The sequence below is a fragment of the Stegodyphus dumicola genome, chromosome X2 (assembly GCF_044657685.1).
Source record: "Stegodyphus dumicola isolate Sdum_Otavi_A_Nest chromosome X2, ASM4465768v1".
NCBI lineage: Eukaryota > Metazoa > Arthropoda > Arachnida > Araneae > Eresidae > Stegodyphus > Stegodyphus dumicola.
In genome coordinates, this window is record NC_140781.1 from 37893763 (window position 1) to 37910622 (window position 16860).

The 16860-nt window shown below is 31.7% G+C and overlaps 1 protein-coding gene across 7 annotated transcripts in view; it reads right to left on the reverse strand.

Moving 5' to 3' along the window:
- LOC118197107 (uncharacterized) overlaps positions 1–16860 on the reverse strand; it is a 289292-nt gene that overhangs the window by 99192 nt on the left and 173240 nt on the right. For 4 of the 7 annotated variants that reach the window (XM_085809940.1, XM_085809935.1, XM_085809933.1 and 1 more), the window contains exons 14-18: positions 16606–16695; positions 14681–14791; positions 14468–14557; positions 11007–11078; positions 10791–10883 (exon numbers count right to left, since the gene is read on the reverse strand). In XM_085809940.1, the coding sequence (XP_085666066.1) occupies positions 10791–10883; positions 11007–11078; positions 14468–14557; positions 14681–14791; positions 16606–16695 (456 nt within the window). The remainder of the gene's footprint in view (positions 1–10790; positions 10884–11006; positions 11079–14467; positions 14558–14680; positions 14792–16605; positions 16696–16860) is intronic. The other 3 variants (XM_085809939.1, XM_085809938.1, XM_085809936.1) reach the window with 3 other exon arrangements.

The following is a 16860-nucleotide window of genomic DNA, read 5'->3' on the forward strand; positions in this document are numbered from 1 at the left end:
ATAGAAAATAAAGGCAGAAAGCCATATGCCCAATGAAACTGTGTAGTTTGTGCAGCATATAAAAAATGAAAGTTGACTTACTTCAAATGTGAGTTTTGCAATACACCTCTTCACCGTGGCGAGTGTTATCAACATTATCACACTCATAAATATGTACTTTAAAACATTTTTTGTAATTAGTCTTTAGTTATTTTTTAATATTTCTTGTAGTTTTAAGAGTTTAAATAAACTTTTTAAGTCTAAATTTTTTTATGATTACACAGAATATCGCTCGCTTTAGGACGAAAAACGAGGCGAAGAGGTCATTGCGTTACCTAGCATACTTTCGTCAAGATCCCCCGCCTTTAATGTGTTAATTGAAAAACTGGACCGCTTAAAACTCGCTGCAAAGGTTCCTTACAATAATGGAGCATTACAAAAGATGGATAGAATGAGAAATTATAGACCACCATTAGCTTCATAAATTAGAAATGAAAAAAAATTTAAAATTGTTAATAAAAAGTAACTAAAGATTTTTCTTTCTTGACCTAAGTAGGAATTGACTTTAAAATTTCTTTTTACATATTACTTGTTTATAGATGAGATATATTTTTCGTCTTTTGTCTGGAACTCGAACGTTTTTCTAGTGTGAATCTATACTGCTTATCCACAAGTTTGATGCACCTGTAATTCACGGGAGGGGGGGGCAGTTATTAAAAATAAAATGATCATGTGATCTATGGCGATCATGTCTTTGTAGTCATCTAATATCTTTTTCCCGGCAGGCCTTGTGGAAGAAAACATAAGTTAAAATCTTTAGAATTTTGAAAGTAACGTATATATTTTTTGCTTACTAGGTTTAATTTATTCTTTATTCCTTTTAAAATCTTTAAAATTTTGAAAGTAACGTATATATTGTTTGCTTACTAGGTTTAGTTTATTCCTTTTCTTGGATTACCTGATTAATTAATTATACTTGGTTTATAATTCAGTCTAATATGTTTATGTATGAGATGTGGTATGAATTAAAATTAGAAAAATTTGAAGAACCTGGACTTCATGTGAGAATCGAGTTTGTTTCTTTAGTGTAATATATTATTTCTTCACAGAAGTAGCATTAAATATATCTCTAGTATTTAAAGGCATTAACTTTTCAAACAAAAACTCTTATTTCATGACTGTAGAAGCAATACAGTACAAAGTCCGAGAGCCAGACGTCCAATATCCAGAATGATCTTTTTATTCAAGTTCTTTTTAATTATATACTTTAAATATGCCTCAATTACGTAACATAAAAATCATACTAACATGTTTACTTTATTTAAACCAACCTTTCAAAATTTTTGATACTGTTCACGAAATATATTTTCTTTCAACAACTAATGAACGCTTTAATTAATATGCACTTACAATACAGTAATCCAAACGAAAATAACAGATAAACAGAAATATGAGCATGTGCAGAAGTTTACTAAACTTTTGATTGTGATATGATACTACACTGTCACATCAACATGTTTACAACAAAAAATTTCATTCATTTTGCGAACATAAAATCAACATTAACCACTTAACAGTACCTTTTTTTCGTCATATTATGACAAAAAATAAGCATATTTTTGATAAACATTTTTATGAAGAAATTCATTATATTATAAGGTATTTCTCCCACTTCCCTAGCATGCCTTTGTGGTATAACAGTAGCACGCTGGGCCAGTATTTCAGAGGTCCGTGGTTTGATTCCCGGCGAAGGCAGTTGCATATTTTTCATTTTTTCTGCTTCCAATTAACCTAATGACGCTACAATATAAACCCAAATTAGCAGTCAGAACTATTATAAGTGTTGAATTTATTGATTTATGCTAATTTTTATTTTCCTTATAAAAAGCATATTTTTCTTTAAGGTTGGCTTTTTTCAAACAAGTAAGCAGACTGGAAAGAACGCTTCAAAAAAATAGATGTCAGAATTTAAAATGTTTTATTGTTATTACATTAATTTTCCTTTTAAAATACAGTTTTTGTATGATCAATTTTAAAACAGGGAGAGGAGCATAGTCCAACATCGCAATAAGGACAAAAATATCACGTTTCTTTCCTCATCCGTTTTCCAAAATCATTTCTTTTCGAGCAACACACAAAACATTGCCTTGTTTGTCTCAATTTTTTTATCAGTGGGAGTATCTCATTATCATTCATTTCTTCTTTTATTTTAGCTCCAAATTTAAAAGAAATACTATTCGCAGTAGCTGGAACACCGAGCTAGTGAAAAGAAATTTCGCGCCTTTACTTGTATAAAAGAATTCAGTAAAACCTAACTTTGAAACCAGTTGTTTTGCAATTCTAACTTTACTGGATTACCAACGCCATCTGTTAGAAACATTACACACTAAACAAGCAAAAAATTCGGCAAAATCAGTGTATTAGACTAGAAAAAAAGTTACTCGAGCGCCACTCAGGAAAATAAAAAAAGTGCCATTTCCAAGTACCTGAATTGCGTTCGGGCAAAACTGGAAAGTGGTTAACAATGTAAAAAAATAAGAAAATCCAGTATCCCAGAATCATACTAGACATGCTAATAAATAAAATTTGAAATAAAATTTAATAATAAAATTAAGAGAATTTTTTTTTTTTAAATGACAATGTTACAGAACAAAATGGTTTGCCAGCTAAATCATGACATTCCATCAACTCATTTTGGTTAAAACTGAATGCAACGTTTCCTACAAACAAAATTAAACTGAAAAATTTGTATAAATACGTAAAAACACACGGAGAGAATAACTAATAATTCAGAGAATTTTTATTAAAACACTCCCAGATAATTTTTCAATGACACCCTGCCCGGTCACACATGACACTGAATTAGTAAAAAATATCCGCCTAGAATAACAGCTTTAATTCAAAGAATATATACTACAGCATTCCCAGACATTTTTTTCAGTGACTCACTGCCGAGTCACACATGACAATGTTCTTTCATTGCTGTTCCTATTACTTTTAAACTCCTTGCTGTCTCGTGACTTTATCCCTCCATGTTGGAGTACAATCAGATCATAACACTTTGCAATGAATGTCTCAAAACATTGAAGAAAGTGAAAAACACTTGTTGATGTACAGCTTCAATTCAAATGTATTACAGTCAAAAGTCGTTAATTTGGACACCCATAATCCGGCCTCAAAGCTAAAAACTTTCTGCAGCGCACAGGCGTTTTACGTGTGCGCGTAAGACCTTGATTACTGCGCATATGCGTGTGCGCAAGTGCAGAATATGTTTTCGCCTGCGCGTTTAATGTATAACGGACGGCGTAAGCTAAAATTATCTAATTATCTATTTCAGTTAATGTTAATGATTGCGTTGTTCCTTAATCTTCGAATTGGATCCCGCTTATTATTTTTTGCAAACTGTAAGAGTAATTTTATAAAAGTAAACTTGAACTTTCGATTATGTCAAATAGAATTTCCGATGCTGGAACTTCCAAAGGATCTACAAAACGAAAGTATGTTTCGATGTCCAACAAACAAAAAGTGGAATTACTGCAAAAAAATGGATAAAGACATGAAGAATGTGACAGAGAGGTTAGTGAAAACGAAAAAATTTCGATTGACAAGTTAGTCGGTATTCTCGGCACACCAATTAATGAGACTTGAACAGCGGAACTTTGTAACTGAACAAGAAATTATGTCTTTTTATATAATTAAAGAGAAAGTATTATCACAAATAAAGCAACTTAAACAACTTACATTGAGAGAAATGTTTAATAAAGTAAACAAATAAATATTAAGCTTTTTTTTTTTTTTTTTTTTTTTTTTTTTTGTAAATTTTGATACCCTTTATTATCATAATTGTTCTTTATTTCATAAATTACGGTTTCATATTTTTAATTTTAGAATTTCTGCATGCCATCTTACGAGATTTATACTGATGATCTATAATCCGGAAAAATCGATAATCGGGAATCACCAAAGTCCTGACGACTCCGGATTAACGACTTTTGACTGTATTACTATGGCAAAGTATACTTAGCTTTTTCAAAATCGTAAAAACAACCTTGTATTTAGCTTAAGTATATTGAAACACTCAATCGATTTCGAGGGCAGCTGAAGGTCCCTCCTCATCAGCAGAAAGAAATACATAGTAAGAAGAAAAATAAGGGGAAGGGGGGATTCTCAGAAACACGTGGTCCTTATCAGCACTGCACGTGGTTATAACCGGATTTTTAATCAGAGTTACACTAGCCGCCTACTTTTACTGAGCCAGGCTATCTGATCAAACATTGATTCGAAGTTCAGATTTTGAGCGTGAAGGTGCTGTTGCCCCTTGCTCCCTATTTTTAACTTCACTAATTTTTCTTGTCCTTTGTGTTACATGTTTGATCAGATAGCCTGGCTCAGTAAAAGTAGGCGGCCAGTGTAACTCTGATTAAAAATCCGGTTATAACGACGTGCAGTGCTGATAAGGACCACGTGTTTCTGAGAATCCTTCCCCTTTATTTTTCTTCTTACTATGTATTTCTTTCTCCTGATGAGGAGGGACCTTTAGCTGCCCTCGAAATCGATTGAGTGTTTCAATATACTTACGCTAAATACAAGGTTGTTTTTACGATTTTGATTGTCACATTAGCGTGTTTCTCTTCTAGTCTACTTAACTTTTTGTTTATAGAAAGACATGTTGTCATGGGAAACCTCACCTGTATTTATATAACACAATATGGGGGGCTATTACTAAAGCTAAGACGTGCGCAGTCAAATACTAGGATATAGCTTGGGACAAATTAGCAATGAACTAGAAAGATTTAGCCACATGGTTACCGAACCTGGTTTACATGCAGCATATTATATCTCAGAATACAGTCCGTGAAGTCTATATACTCCAATACGCAGCTTCTTACCTTGAAGCTAGAGATAGCAACATATGAATTTCTTACACTTTTCTTCATGTAAAAGTATGCAATGACAATAGTAGAAATGCAAATAATTGAACACATATGTAAGATAGACAACATAAAATATACTTATAAATATATTACAAAAAAAAGTTTATATATATATATATATAGTGACAAAGGAAGTGAGAGGTGATAAAAATTACAGAATGATAGAAGCATCACAATGGCTTAGTAATCAGTCTAACAGAGTTTCAATAAACACAGTTAGACAAGGATATGTGTAGATCTAGAGCATTCGATGAAGCAGACGTAACAGCAGCCATACATCTGCCTAATGTGCACTGAAATTTTCAATTGAAAGGGCTCAATGCCCATGAAAATCTACAAGATTGCTAGTGAGTAGTCTTGCATTTCGGCAAAAAAGCAAGTCACACAAATATACTTTCCTTGGCACCACTGAAAATCAAAAGTAAAGAAAATGATGAATTCTAATATCGAAACAGAGAAGTCAGATAGGATTAACTTTGGAAAGTAATAATTTCAAGTAAATTATTTTGATCTGAACTAAGTCACAAGTGGGCAGTAATACAGCTTGAAATAAATGATGATAGCAGAATGGAAGTTGAAAAATGGGTGCAAAGAGACCATAACTCTTTAAAAATTATTGCTGGGGGCAAGAAATCTTCACTAAAAAGATGGTTGAGAAGATTTATATCTGTTTTTAAAACTTCAACATAACCAGCAGATGCCATGACCTCTTCAATATAGTAAACAATGTGATAGGAGTCCTAAGAAAGGTGGAGAATTCTGTGCTCTATCGATCTGAAACACGAATCTTCCATTATCAAACACATCCTCTTGTTAGCTCGATGGATGACTATGCAATAGGTAATAAATGCATAAACCTACCCAAAAGAAACAGGCCTTGGATGCAAAAGTAAGATTTACCACTGAATAAAATAACGAATCATTTAGCATACACATTCGTCAACCATCTACGAGCCTTCTGCTCTGATATAGACATTGACAAGATGTGCACCATGGGTTGCGTTCATTTTTAGCCATTCCTCAGCTTGGCACTTTCCTATGGGATATAAAGCTATCTAGCACGAAATCATAGTTTGATTCTGCTGAGTGGTACGTCAACATAGCAACAATTTGCGATTGAGACAGGCCTGTGCAATCACACACTTAAGACTACTGTTCTAAAAGTGAGCAAACTTATATTCTGACATCCTGCTTTAGTCTCCTAATCACACACCAGGGAATATCACTTAAACTCTGTTGCCTTGGTAGTCTCCCTGAAGCACCGTTTCCTAGACTTCGACTACAGTTAAATCTGAAAAGTAATTCCTGCATCTACATATAACTTGGTTTCACCTTTACGACTATAATCCACTTATATATTCCACTAGCTGTTAAATTATAAGGTTTAGTGACTACACCTAGATATTGGAAGTCTTGCACTGTAGTGTTTGAAAATCCTGTCAGGTAATCGGGTTTAACAGATATATGAATCAGGCATTAAATTATACATGCTTAAGCAGCTTTCAGCATTTACAGGATTCGTACACATTTCTGCACGCAGAAATTAAGCACTTTTAAAGACTACTACTGAAAATAATTAAAGACCTATGAGCAAATGGGAACTGAATAAATTCAACTAAAAATATTATCTATGCCTGAATTTCACTTTTGTAATATCATCCTAAAAATAAAATAGATCCCTAAGTAAGATGCATTATTATTAAACATGAATTAATTAACATAACTATTAATAAATTTGAGAATAAAATAAATTTTATGCAATTTATCAAGTAGCATTAAATATTTTACATTTATAATAGTCGGACATACTTGAAAGAAGATAAGTGACATTTACAATTTACTATCAGTTAACTTTATGCTGATTTTTTTAGGTCTCGTTTTGTCACATATTTGTTCAGTCTAGAGGTTTAGCAAATAGCAGGTAGATTTTATGTCAAACGGAATAAGTTAAAATGAGAAGTAAGATCATAATCAGCATGCTTCATAACAAGACTGAATGTTGTCACCACTGCTGCTTGTTTAGAGACCTGCCGATTAAAACAAACCTGAAAGGCCTGATGTAGGCATGGTTGGCAAGTTTTGAAAGTTAGGCTCTGTTTGATGCAGTTAAGCTGCATTCACACCAACGTGGTCATGCATCCGCACATAAAGCGTTAATCAATCAGGAGCAAGATCAGAGGCGGCATTTGCCGGATGACCGGAGACCACGTGAGTTGACTTTAACTTCAACTTTTTTCCACTTGACGTGTAAGTTTCAGGCATCTTGTTTCAAACGTCTAGTTTATACCATGGTTTTTAAATGATTGCACTTTAAAAATTCTTGATGAAAAAAAAGTCAAATGGACTAATCTTAATAAAAAATTCAGATAATAATAAATAAAAAATAATAATAATAAAATGCATATCATAATAGAAAAAATAGATTTATAAATCATTTAAAGGAAAATTCTTAAGTTTATTAGCAGTAACAAACCTTAATAATCATACATAAATGATATACAGTTAATAATCTTTATAGAATAATATAAAGCAGTAGATTGTTGCGAGAAAATAATGATCGATTTCGAAATTCCAGATTTTGAATTCTTCTTAAAATATATTTACATCAATTTAAGGTTGCTCTTGTTGCCTAGTGGATAAAACGTTGGCTTCTTGAGTTAGAAGATTTTAGATTCAAGCGTCACCCGGAGTGGTGTTGTAATGGAGTTGTTATTTTAAAAAAATATTTACAGAAAATATTGCTAGTTTCAGAGTAGCCCAAATGCTTCTTCAGTTTCCTGAGCATGAAGTGCGAGAACAAGCTTACCCACAAGATACCTTAGCGCAGAGGTAACACACTCGGTAGAAAGTTCAGCTTTTACTAAGCACTTGTATTGCGGGTTCAGGCCTTGCTTTTCCCTATCTTTGATGATAGTATGAATACACTTTTTTTGTAATATACAGCGACTTTTTTTGGGGTGGGGACACAAGAAGCTTACATTTATTTTTTATTTCATTCATCATTCATATAAACCTAATTTTCGCTCGACATCATGTGCATTATGCTTCTTTTCACATTCGGCTGACACGAGACTCGCAAAAGCGATACTGGTATTAGTAGAAAGTTGCTGTTCTCATGTAATTAAAAAATGTAGTTAGTTCTGAACTTAGAACAAGTGGTGACAAGTAAACCCTTTGTTTAAAAAAAATTTAAAAAACTTATTTATACAGAAAAGAAGCTCGCTAGTATGTAGCTGATTTTATGGAATAATACTATGCATTTTAACGGTTTCATATTTGTTTTTCTTAACATGCATGACCACTATTCAACAAGTTTAATCTTGGTGATAATTTTTCATTAATTTAAAGAATTTTTGCATGAGTATTAGCAAATTTGCTAATTATGGAATTCAACTACGCAGGAAAAGAAATAATTATATAAAATGCAGTTACTTCAATGAGTTCTAGATAAAAGTGACCTTATAAAATAAACCTTTAGATAGTAGCTGGTTATTAATATATGAATGACCAATTGAAGTAATTACTGTCACATTTAAGATAAAAATATGTACATAAGGCAGAAACCAAAAAATATTTTTTAAAAAATTGCTGTTGTTTACCACCTTAAAAATAACCGCTTTTTTAAGAGTGATATTTAATTTAGTGATGCTGTAAATCCTACATATATTTAAACAAATTATACTTTTTATTGCATTATTTAAAGCAATTAAGGGAAGTTTATTTAAGAAAGCATTTAAGGGAAGTTCATACATCATGCAAAAAACGTTTATGGTATTCTAACCCCATGAAAAATTTACTCTCCAAAATACAATCATGCAATTAGAATTTTTTAATTATCATTCAACAAAATTCATAAATAAATTAAATTAGATATATACAACAATCCTTTTCTGGGATATCCTATTCCTATTGCCCAAACAATTCCTTTTCTGCGATATTCTGACAAAAATTAGTGGTCTGCTTTTGACTAAATAGTTCAATGAGCGCTAGAAATTCATCGAATTTATGAGGTGTCATGCGAAAGTAATTAAAAGAAATTTCGTTTTGTTCAAGGGCATTTCTTCAATTAATTATTTGCATCTCCTTGCTGCAGTCATCTTTCACATATTAATATAAACCACTGCATTCTGCTTCTCTTACACAAAACAAGAAGCAAAATAAGTTTTAATTGAGCAGAAATTAAACACATTTTAATTAAAAATATAGCAGTAAAAAGTAATTGTACAAAAAAATTTCCTCTGTTCCCCCAAGTTTCTGATATGAAGCACCACCTAGTGCGAGCATATGACAACTTTTAAAGCGAAAGTTGCCTCGCTGGTGTGAACCGGCGTATGCGGAAAGCATTTTTTTATGCGTTGACGCTTTTCGCCCAATGGCCCAGTGCGAACGCAGCTTAGTGTAGAGTTCCAGGGGTTGTAACCCAGCTAATGTACTTTAAGGTTCCAATTAGCCACTGAAGCACCAGAGGTGACAAGTTCCTTTGTATTACTTTAAGTCTCACTAGATGCAAAGAATAAGTTTTACAATTTTGTGACCACGGTAAAGATTAATGAAAGGCAATAACTTGCTTTAATATGCAGAGATAATTTTTAAGGGTAAGCAGTATGCGGTATTAAAATCCCAATTTAATAAAATTTCACAGTTTAAAATACATGTAATTTATGACATTGATTCTTAATCGATATTAGGATAATTACACATTAAAAGCTATAAAACATTTATGTTTTGTAACAATAACACTCAACAAAATATTTATGCATCATTTTAATTTGAAGTCTTTCCAGACATTCTGGCTAATATTTTATCGATTTCCTTCTCTTTAAGCATCTTTTCAAACAATTTCAGAAATTTGTCTCAATAAACAAACCAACGTTCTCACTAGTTTCTACATGCTTTATCTGCTAACTTGTCAATCTCTCCACAATGTACCTATGAAGATTTACTTCATTTGGCAAAAGTTAAATAATCCAAAACCCCCAACAAACGTGAAGGAAATCTGAATCGCTACATATGAAAGTAACTAGAAAATCATACGCAGGTTTAAATAAGCCTCTTATTTAAAAAGAACTTAAAATATAAAGGCATGTTCTCATGCTAACAAAATCAATTACAGCTCATGGTGACACAATTAAACAAGAACAGTCAAATTCAAACTAAAAAGGTGGACTAGTGGTCGAAGATTTTAAAATTTAATTTTAATTTAATCTGGCTCAGTATATCTATCATATGAGGAAATAGAACTGGGGAATTATAGTAAAGGCTGAAATCATAAACTGAGTAATTTACATAATAATAACACATATTTTTGAAGAATAATTTTCTTTATGTGTTCAGTTTCTTTTTTCAACACGTTTCCTTTTCATTTTAGAATTTTTGGATTTAATTAAGGATTTCTGTTAATCTAAAAAAACTAAATGCATTTAGAATGTATAGAAAATGATGCTAATTTTATTTCTTTAGTAACATGAACACTCAGAAGAAATATGAAATACATATGGTAAGGGCTGGTTATAGAGCTGGTGTGGCAGAATTTTAAGAATTTAGTGACACACAGAATAACAAAATCTAGAAACGACAAAACTTTTAGAATTTAGAGCAGGCATTGGAAGCAGAGTTTAGAAAATCACTATGCAGCAGAATTTAGGATCCACAGAGATTGCATCAGGTGGAAAAATGCCCAGTGCCAGCTCTGAGTATGATGCATCAAGACATATTTAGATGAATCTTTTAAATTGTAAGTTTTCAATTTCTTTATTAATAAAAAATTCCTTTCTATAACAATGCTTGCCCACATGATAAGATTAGAAGCATTTTTGATATTTTCCATGCACACACTTATGCATGTATAAATTACTGTAACTAAAATCAAATAATTACCTTTTTTCAAACACATTTGCTCTCTCTTCATCTGCATTATATTCATCTTCATTTAGTGATACACAACCTGCTGGTTTGCACTTTTCTTTTCCACTACAAAACAAATATAAAAATATGCATACTCATGCCACCTTTTTCTTTCACATATGCAAGTAATATAAAATACACTTATGTAAATTTTAAATTAATGGCATTAATATTAAACATTGCACTTACATTTCATCAAATGAAATCTCGCCCTCCTCCTCTTCATCACTGTGAACAACAGGACCTTTATTATATTTCCCTCTACATGGTAAAGTAGAATTTAATGGTTTGGCATCTTCACTATGAAGTAAATGTTAACATACATTCATTCACACTGCATTTTATAATAACAGGTGTTGAAAATAAAATGGCCATGTGATCTTTGGTGATTATGGGTTTGCAATCGTCTGATATCTTTTTCTCAGTAGGCCTCGCGAGAAAACTTTATGTTAAAATCTTTAAAATTTTTAATGTAACATATACATACCTGCCAACCTCTAAAAATAAAAATTCAGAAGATTTCTCCCCCAAATTCAGAAGATTTCTCCAAAATTCAGAAGAACACGAAGAATTAATATCATGCTTTGATATTGATAAAATAACAATTTATACAAACAGAAAAAAGAAAATTGTACTTACATTAGTAAATCTCAGTTAAGTAGTAACTAAAAAATTTATTAGGAAACATAAAACAAGAACTTAATGTTACACAAAAAAATTATTGCAATGAATTTAGAGTGCATTTTTTGGGTTTAGCAAAAAATTCTTTGGAAAATTTCCTGTTATAACAATTAGTTTCCTCATAACATTTAGCAATTAAAATGTTTTGTAGAGTTTTTGGTGAAATTGAAGAACGAAACATAGTTTTGTTTTTCTTTACAACACTGAAGACTCTCTCGCACTCAGCATTACTGTGTGGAATTACGAGAATAGCACATAAAACTCTTGCTAGTCTATCATATTTTGGTGTTCCATGAGCTCTTTTTATTCTTTTTAAGGTACCAATGAGGACATCGAGTCTATCTTCTCCAGAACTGGCAAAGTCTTCAAACTGTGCAGCAGAAAATTGGTTCTGTAGTTCATCTAAAGCATCATTATGGCATTCATTTTCTTTAATTGTTAACAAAAATGGAAATTTATGAATAAAAAAACGAATCTTTTCAAAAGATGAATTTTCAATTTGTCAAAAGATGAAACATCCATTTGAAAAGTTGACCGGCGTGATCGGCAGCGCTTAGCGGCATGTTGTGTTCGATGAGGAATGCAGCAAACAAACACTCTGCCAAAATGACATTGGCATCCGAATTCGTAGCCAAATTTGAAAAAAAATCATCCACTTTCTTTGACGTTGTCGAAGCCGAAGCATTAACTTCATGATTTTTAGACTTAACATGCTTCACAATGTCGCTTCTTCCACCGTGACTTATTATGAAGGCACAAACGCACACGTTGCAAAATGCATAGTTATTTCCTTTGAAGGATTCTTTAATTGTTGGAAATTCGGCTTTGTAGGCAGGCCGAAGCTATTGAGAATACGGTTTTTTTGAACTCATTTCGTAACAACGGCGTATTAAGAAAATTCGCAGCACGTGCAAGAAAAAGAAAAAAAAAAAAAAACACCAGAATCCGACAATCCACGCTCGCTGAGTCTGAGCTGAGTAATTCCCTTGCTGCTGAAGCGAACGCGAAAAAAATAATCTGGCGCCACAAAGAAAAGAGTGGGAGAAACATGTTCAGTGCATTGGATTGGCTGGTTATAAGCGGCGAGTTGGGAGAAACCGCAGGTTACTGGATTCGAAGTAGTCGGTAGTTGGCGGTAAAACACGATGTAATTGGCGAAAATCGCTGAATTGGTGAAAAATTCTAAAATTTCGACCAAAAATCACTAAAAACACTTGAAAAAGGAAAAAAAATCGTAAAAAATGGATTACGATCGTAAAATCGTAAAGACAAACGCATTTTCGTAAAAATTACGAAAAATTCGTAAAAGTTGGCAGGTATGCATATATATCTTTTGCTTACTAGGTTTAGTTTATTCACTTTCTCGGATTACCTGATTAATTAACTATACTTGGTTTATAATTCAGTCTAATGTGTTTATGTATGAAATGTGTCATAAATTAAAATTAGAAAATATTGAACAATGTCTTCAACCGAGAATCTCATTTCTTTCTTTAGTGTAATATAGTACTATTTCTTCATGGTGCCCAAGACCCAGAAGCCTAGGATTATTTATTTTTAATTGTTCCGGTATAATTTTCGAATACCCAGATTACTAGTACTAGAATTCTGTAATTTAATAATTTTATCACTTGAATTATTATCACTTTAAATCTTGTTAAGTGTATAAAATGGAAGCTCTTGAGAAGTTGAAATCAAGGAGGAAGTCATTAGAAGTGCTTGAACAAAATTACTTCATAGAATTGTTTATTTTGAATGTCTTGATATTAATAAAAATGAAGGCATTCAAGAAAATTGGTCAGAATTTTCGTTAACTTTAGAAGAAAAATAGAATGAGCTTCTAACTTGGAAATTGAAGACATGATTTATGATAGTACAATATTCAAAGCGGAAATTCAAAGCCCACATGAGTACAATGAATCTATAAGTAACACTAATTTCAAAATAAAAACAAAATTAAAAGGGGGAATGAAACTGTACATTTAAAGTCAAAAAATCTTCTCTCTTCTTAGTATTCAGTCTAACATTTTCAATAAACACAACTGTACAAGGATAAGTGTAGATTTACAGCATTTGACTAAACAGCCATACATCTGCCTAATGTGCAAAGAAACTTTCAATTGAAAGGGCTCAATGTCCATGAAAATCCACAAACTGCTCGAGAGCAATCATGTGTTTTGTCAATAAAGCAAGCCACACAGAGGACAGATAAGACTAACTTTGGAAAGTAATAATTTCAAGTAAAAATTGACTTAACCTGATCTAAACTTACGGAAGTCACAAGTGGGTAGTCATACAGCCTGAAGTAAATGAAGAGAGCAAACCGGAAATTGAAAAATGTGTTCAATGGGACGAAAACTCATTAAAAGTAATTATTACTGTCAGCACGAAATATTCAATAAAAAAAAGGTTGAGAAGATTTATATTTATCAGATTCTGATTTCTGTGACACATAAGCAAATATCACATAAATGCTGTTGCCTTGATATTCTCCCTGAAGCATCATTTCCTAGACTCTGACCACCGCTAAATCTGAAAATTAACTCCTGCATCTACAGATCACGTGGTTCCATCTTTATGCCTATAATCCAGTAATCTATTCTACTAGCTGTTGAACTAAAATGTTTACTGACTACACCCAGATATAGATATATATAAATTCTGTACTAACTAAGTTTACTAAATTTAAACTGGCCCTTCCAAATATTTGATACTGTTCACGAAATATTTTTTCTTTCAACCACTATTGAATGCTTTAATATGCACTTACAAATCTAAACAAAAATAACAGTTAAACAAAGTCTTGCACTGTAGTGTTTGTAAATCCTGTCAGGTAATTAGATTTAACAGATACACAAAATAGACATTAAATTATACATGCTCAAGTGGCTTTCAGCATCTAATTACAAAAACACAATTTTTAAATACACTTATACAAGTTTAAATCATAATCATTAAAATCAAATTACCTTTTTTTAAACCCAATTTCTCTCTCTTCATCTGCATTACATTCATCTTCACTTAGAGATGCACAACTTCCTGGTTTGTACTTTTTTTCACTACAAAACAAATCTTAATATAACCATATTCATGCCACCTTTTTCTTTCACATATGCAAGTAATATAAAATACACTTATGTAAATTTTAAATTAATGGCATTAATATTAAACATTGCACTTACATTTCATCTAATGAAATCTCGCCCTCCTCCTCTTCATCACTATGAACAACAGGACCTTTATTATATTTCCTTCCACATGGTAAAGTAGAATTTAATGATTTGTCATCTTCACTATGAAGTAAATGTTAACATACATTCAATTCATGCATGTTCTAATAACAGATTTTGAAAATAAAATGACCATGGGTTTGCAATCGTCTGATATCTTTTTTTCAGTAGGCCTCGCGAGAAAACTTTATGTTAAAATCTTTAAAATTTTTAATGCAACATATATATTTTTTCTTACTAGGTTTAGTTTATTCACTTTCTCGGATTACCTGGTTAATTAACTATACTTGGTTTATAATTCAGTCTAATACGTTTATGTATGAAATGTGTCATGAATTAAAATTAAAAAAATTTGAACAATGTCTTCAAGCGAGAATCTCGTTTATTTCTTTAGTGTAATATATTATTATTTCTTCATGGTGCCCAAAACCCAGAAGCTTAGGATTATTTGTTCCAGGATAATTTTCAAATACTCAGATTACAAGTACTGCAATTCGGTAATTTAATAGTTTTATCACTTGAATTATTATCACTTTAAATCTTGTTAAGTGTATAAAATGGAAGCTATTGAGAAATTGAAATCAAGGAGGAAGTCATTAGAAGTGCTTGCACAAAATTACTTCATAGAATTGTTTCTTATTTTGAAAGTCGTGATATTAATAAAAACGAAGGCATTCAAGAAAATTTGTCAAAATTTTTGTTAACTTTAGAAGAAAAACAGTATGAGCTTCTAACTTTAAACTTAGAAGTTGAAGACATGATTTATGATAGCACAATATTCAAAGCGAAAGTCCACATGAGTACAATGAATCCATATGTATCACTAAATTCAAAATAAAAACAATATTATAAGGGGATGAAACTGTACATTTAAAGTCTAAAAATCTTCTCTCTTCTTAGTAATCAGTCTAACAGTTTCAATAGACACAACTGTACAAGAATATGTGTAGATCTAGAGCATTCGACGAAACAGCCATAACAGCAGCCATGCACATCTGCCTAATGTGCACAGAAACTTTCAATTGAAAGGGCTCAATGTCCATGAAAATCCACAAATTGCTAGAGAGCAATCTTGCATTTTGTCAATAAAGCAAGCCACACAGAAAAGTCAGATAAGACTAACTTTGGAAAGTAATAATTTCAAGTAAAAATTGACTTAACCTGATCTGAACTTACAGAAGTCACAAGTGGGTAGTCATACAGCCTTAAGTAAATGAAGATAGCAGACTGGAAGTTGAAAAATGTGTTGAATGGGACGAAAACTCATTTAAAGTAATTATTACTGTCAGCACAAAATCTTCACTAAAAAGATGGTTGAGAAGATTTATATTTTTTTATCAGATTATGATTTCTGTCGCACACTAGCAAATATCACATAAATGCTGTTGCCTTGATATTCTCCCTGAAGCATCATTTCCTAGACTCTGACCACTGCTAGATCTGAAAATTACTCCTGAACCTGCAGATCACATGGTTCCATCTTTATGCTTATAATCCAGTAATCTATTCTACTAGCTGTTGAACTAAAAGGTTTACTGACTACACCCAGATATTGATACATATAAATAAAGTCTGTAGTAACATGTTTACTAAATTTAAACCGGCCATTCGAAATATTTGATACGGTTCACGAAATATTTTTTTCCAACCACTATTGAATGCTTTAATATGCACTTACAAATCTAAACGAAAATAACAGTTAAACTAAGTTTTGCACTGTAGTGTTCGTAAATCCTGTCAGGTAATTGGGTTTAACAGATACATGAAATAGACATTAAATTATACATGGTCAAGTGGCTTTCAGCATCTAATTACAAAAACAAAACTTTTAAAAACACTTATACAAGTTTAAATCATTATCACTAAAATTAAATTACCTTTCTTTAAAGCCAATTTCTCTCTCTTCATCTGCATTATATTCATCTTCACTTAGAGATGCACATCTTCCTGGTTTGTACTTTTTTTCACTACAAATTAAATCTTAATATAACCATATTCATGCCACCGTTTTCTCTCGCACATGCAAATAATATAAAATACACTTATGTAAATTTTAAATTAATGGCATTTATATTAAACATTGCACTTACATTTCATGAAATGAAATCTCGCCCTCAGGGCCTTTATTATAT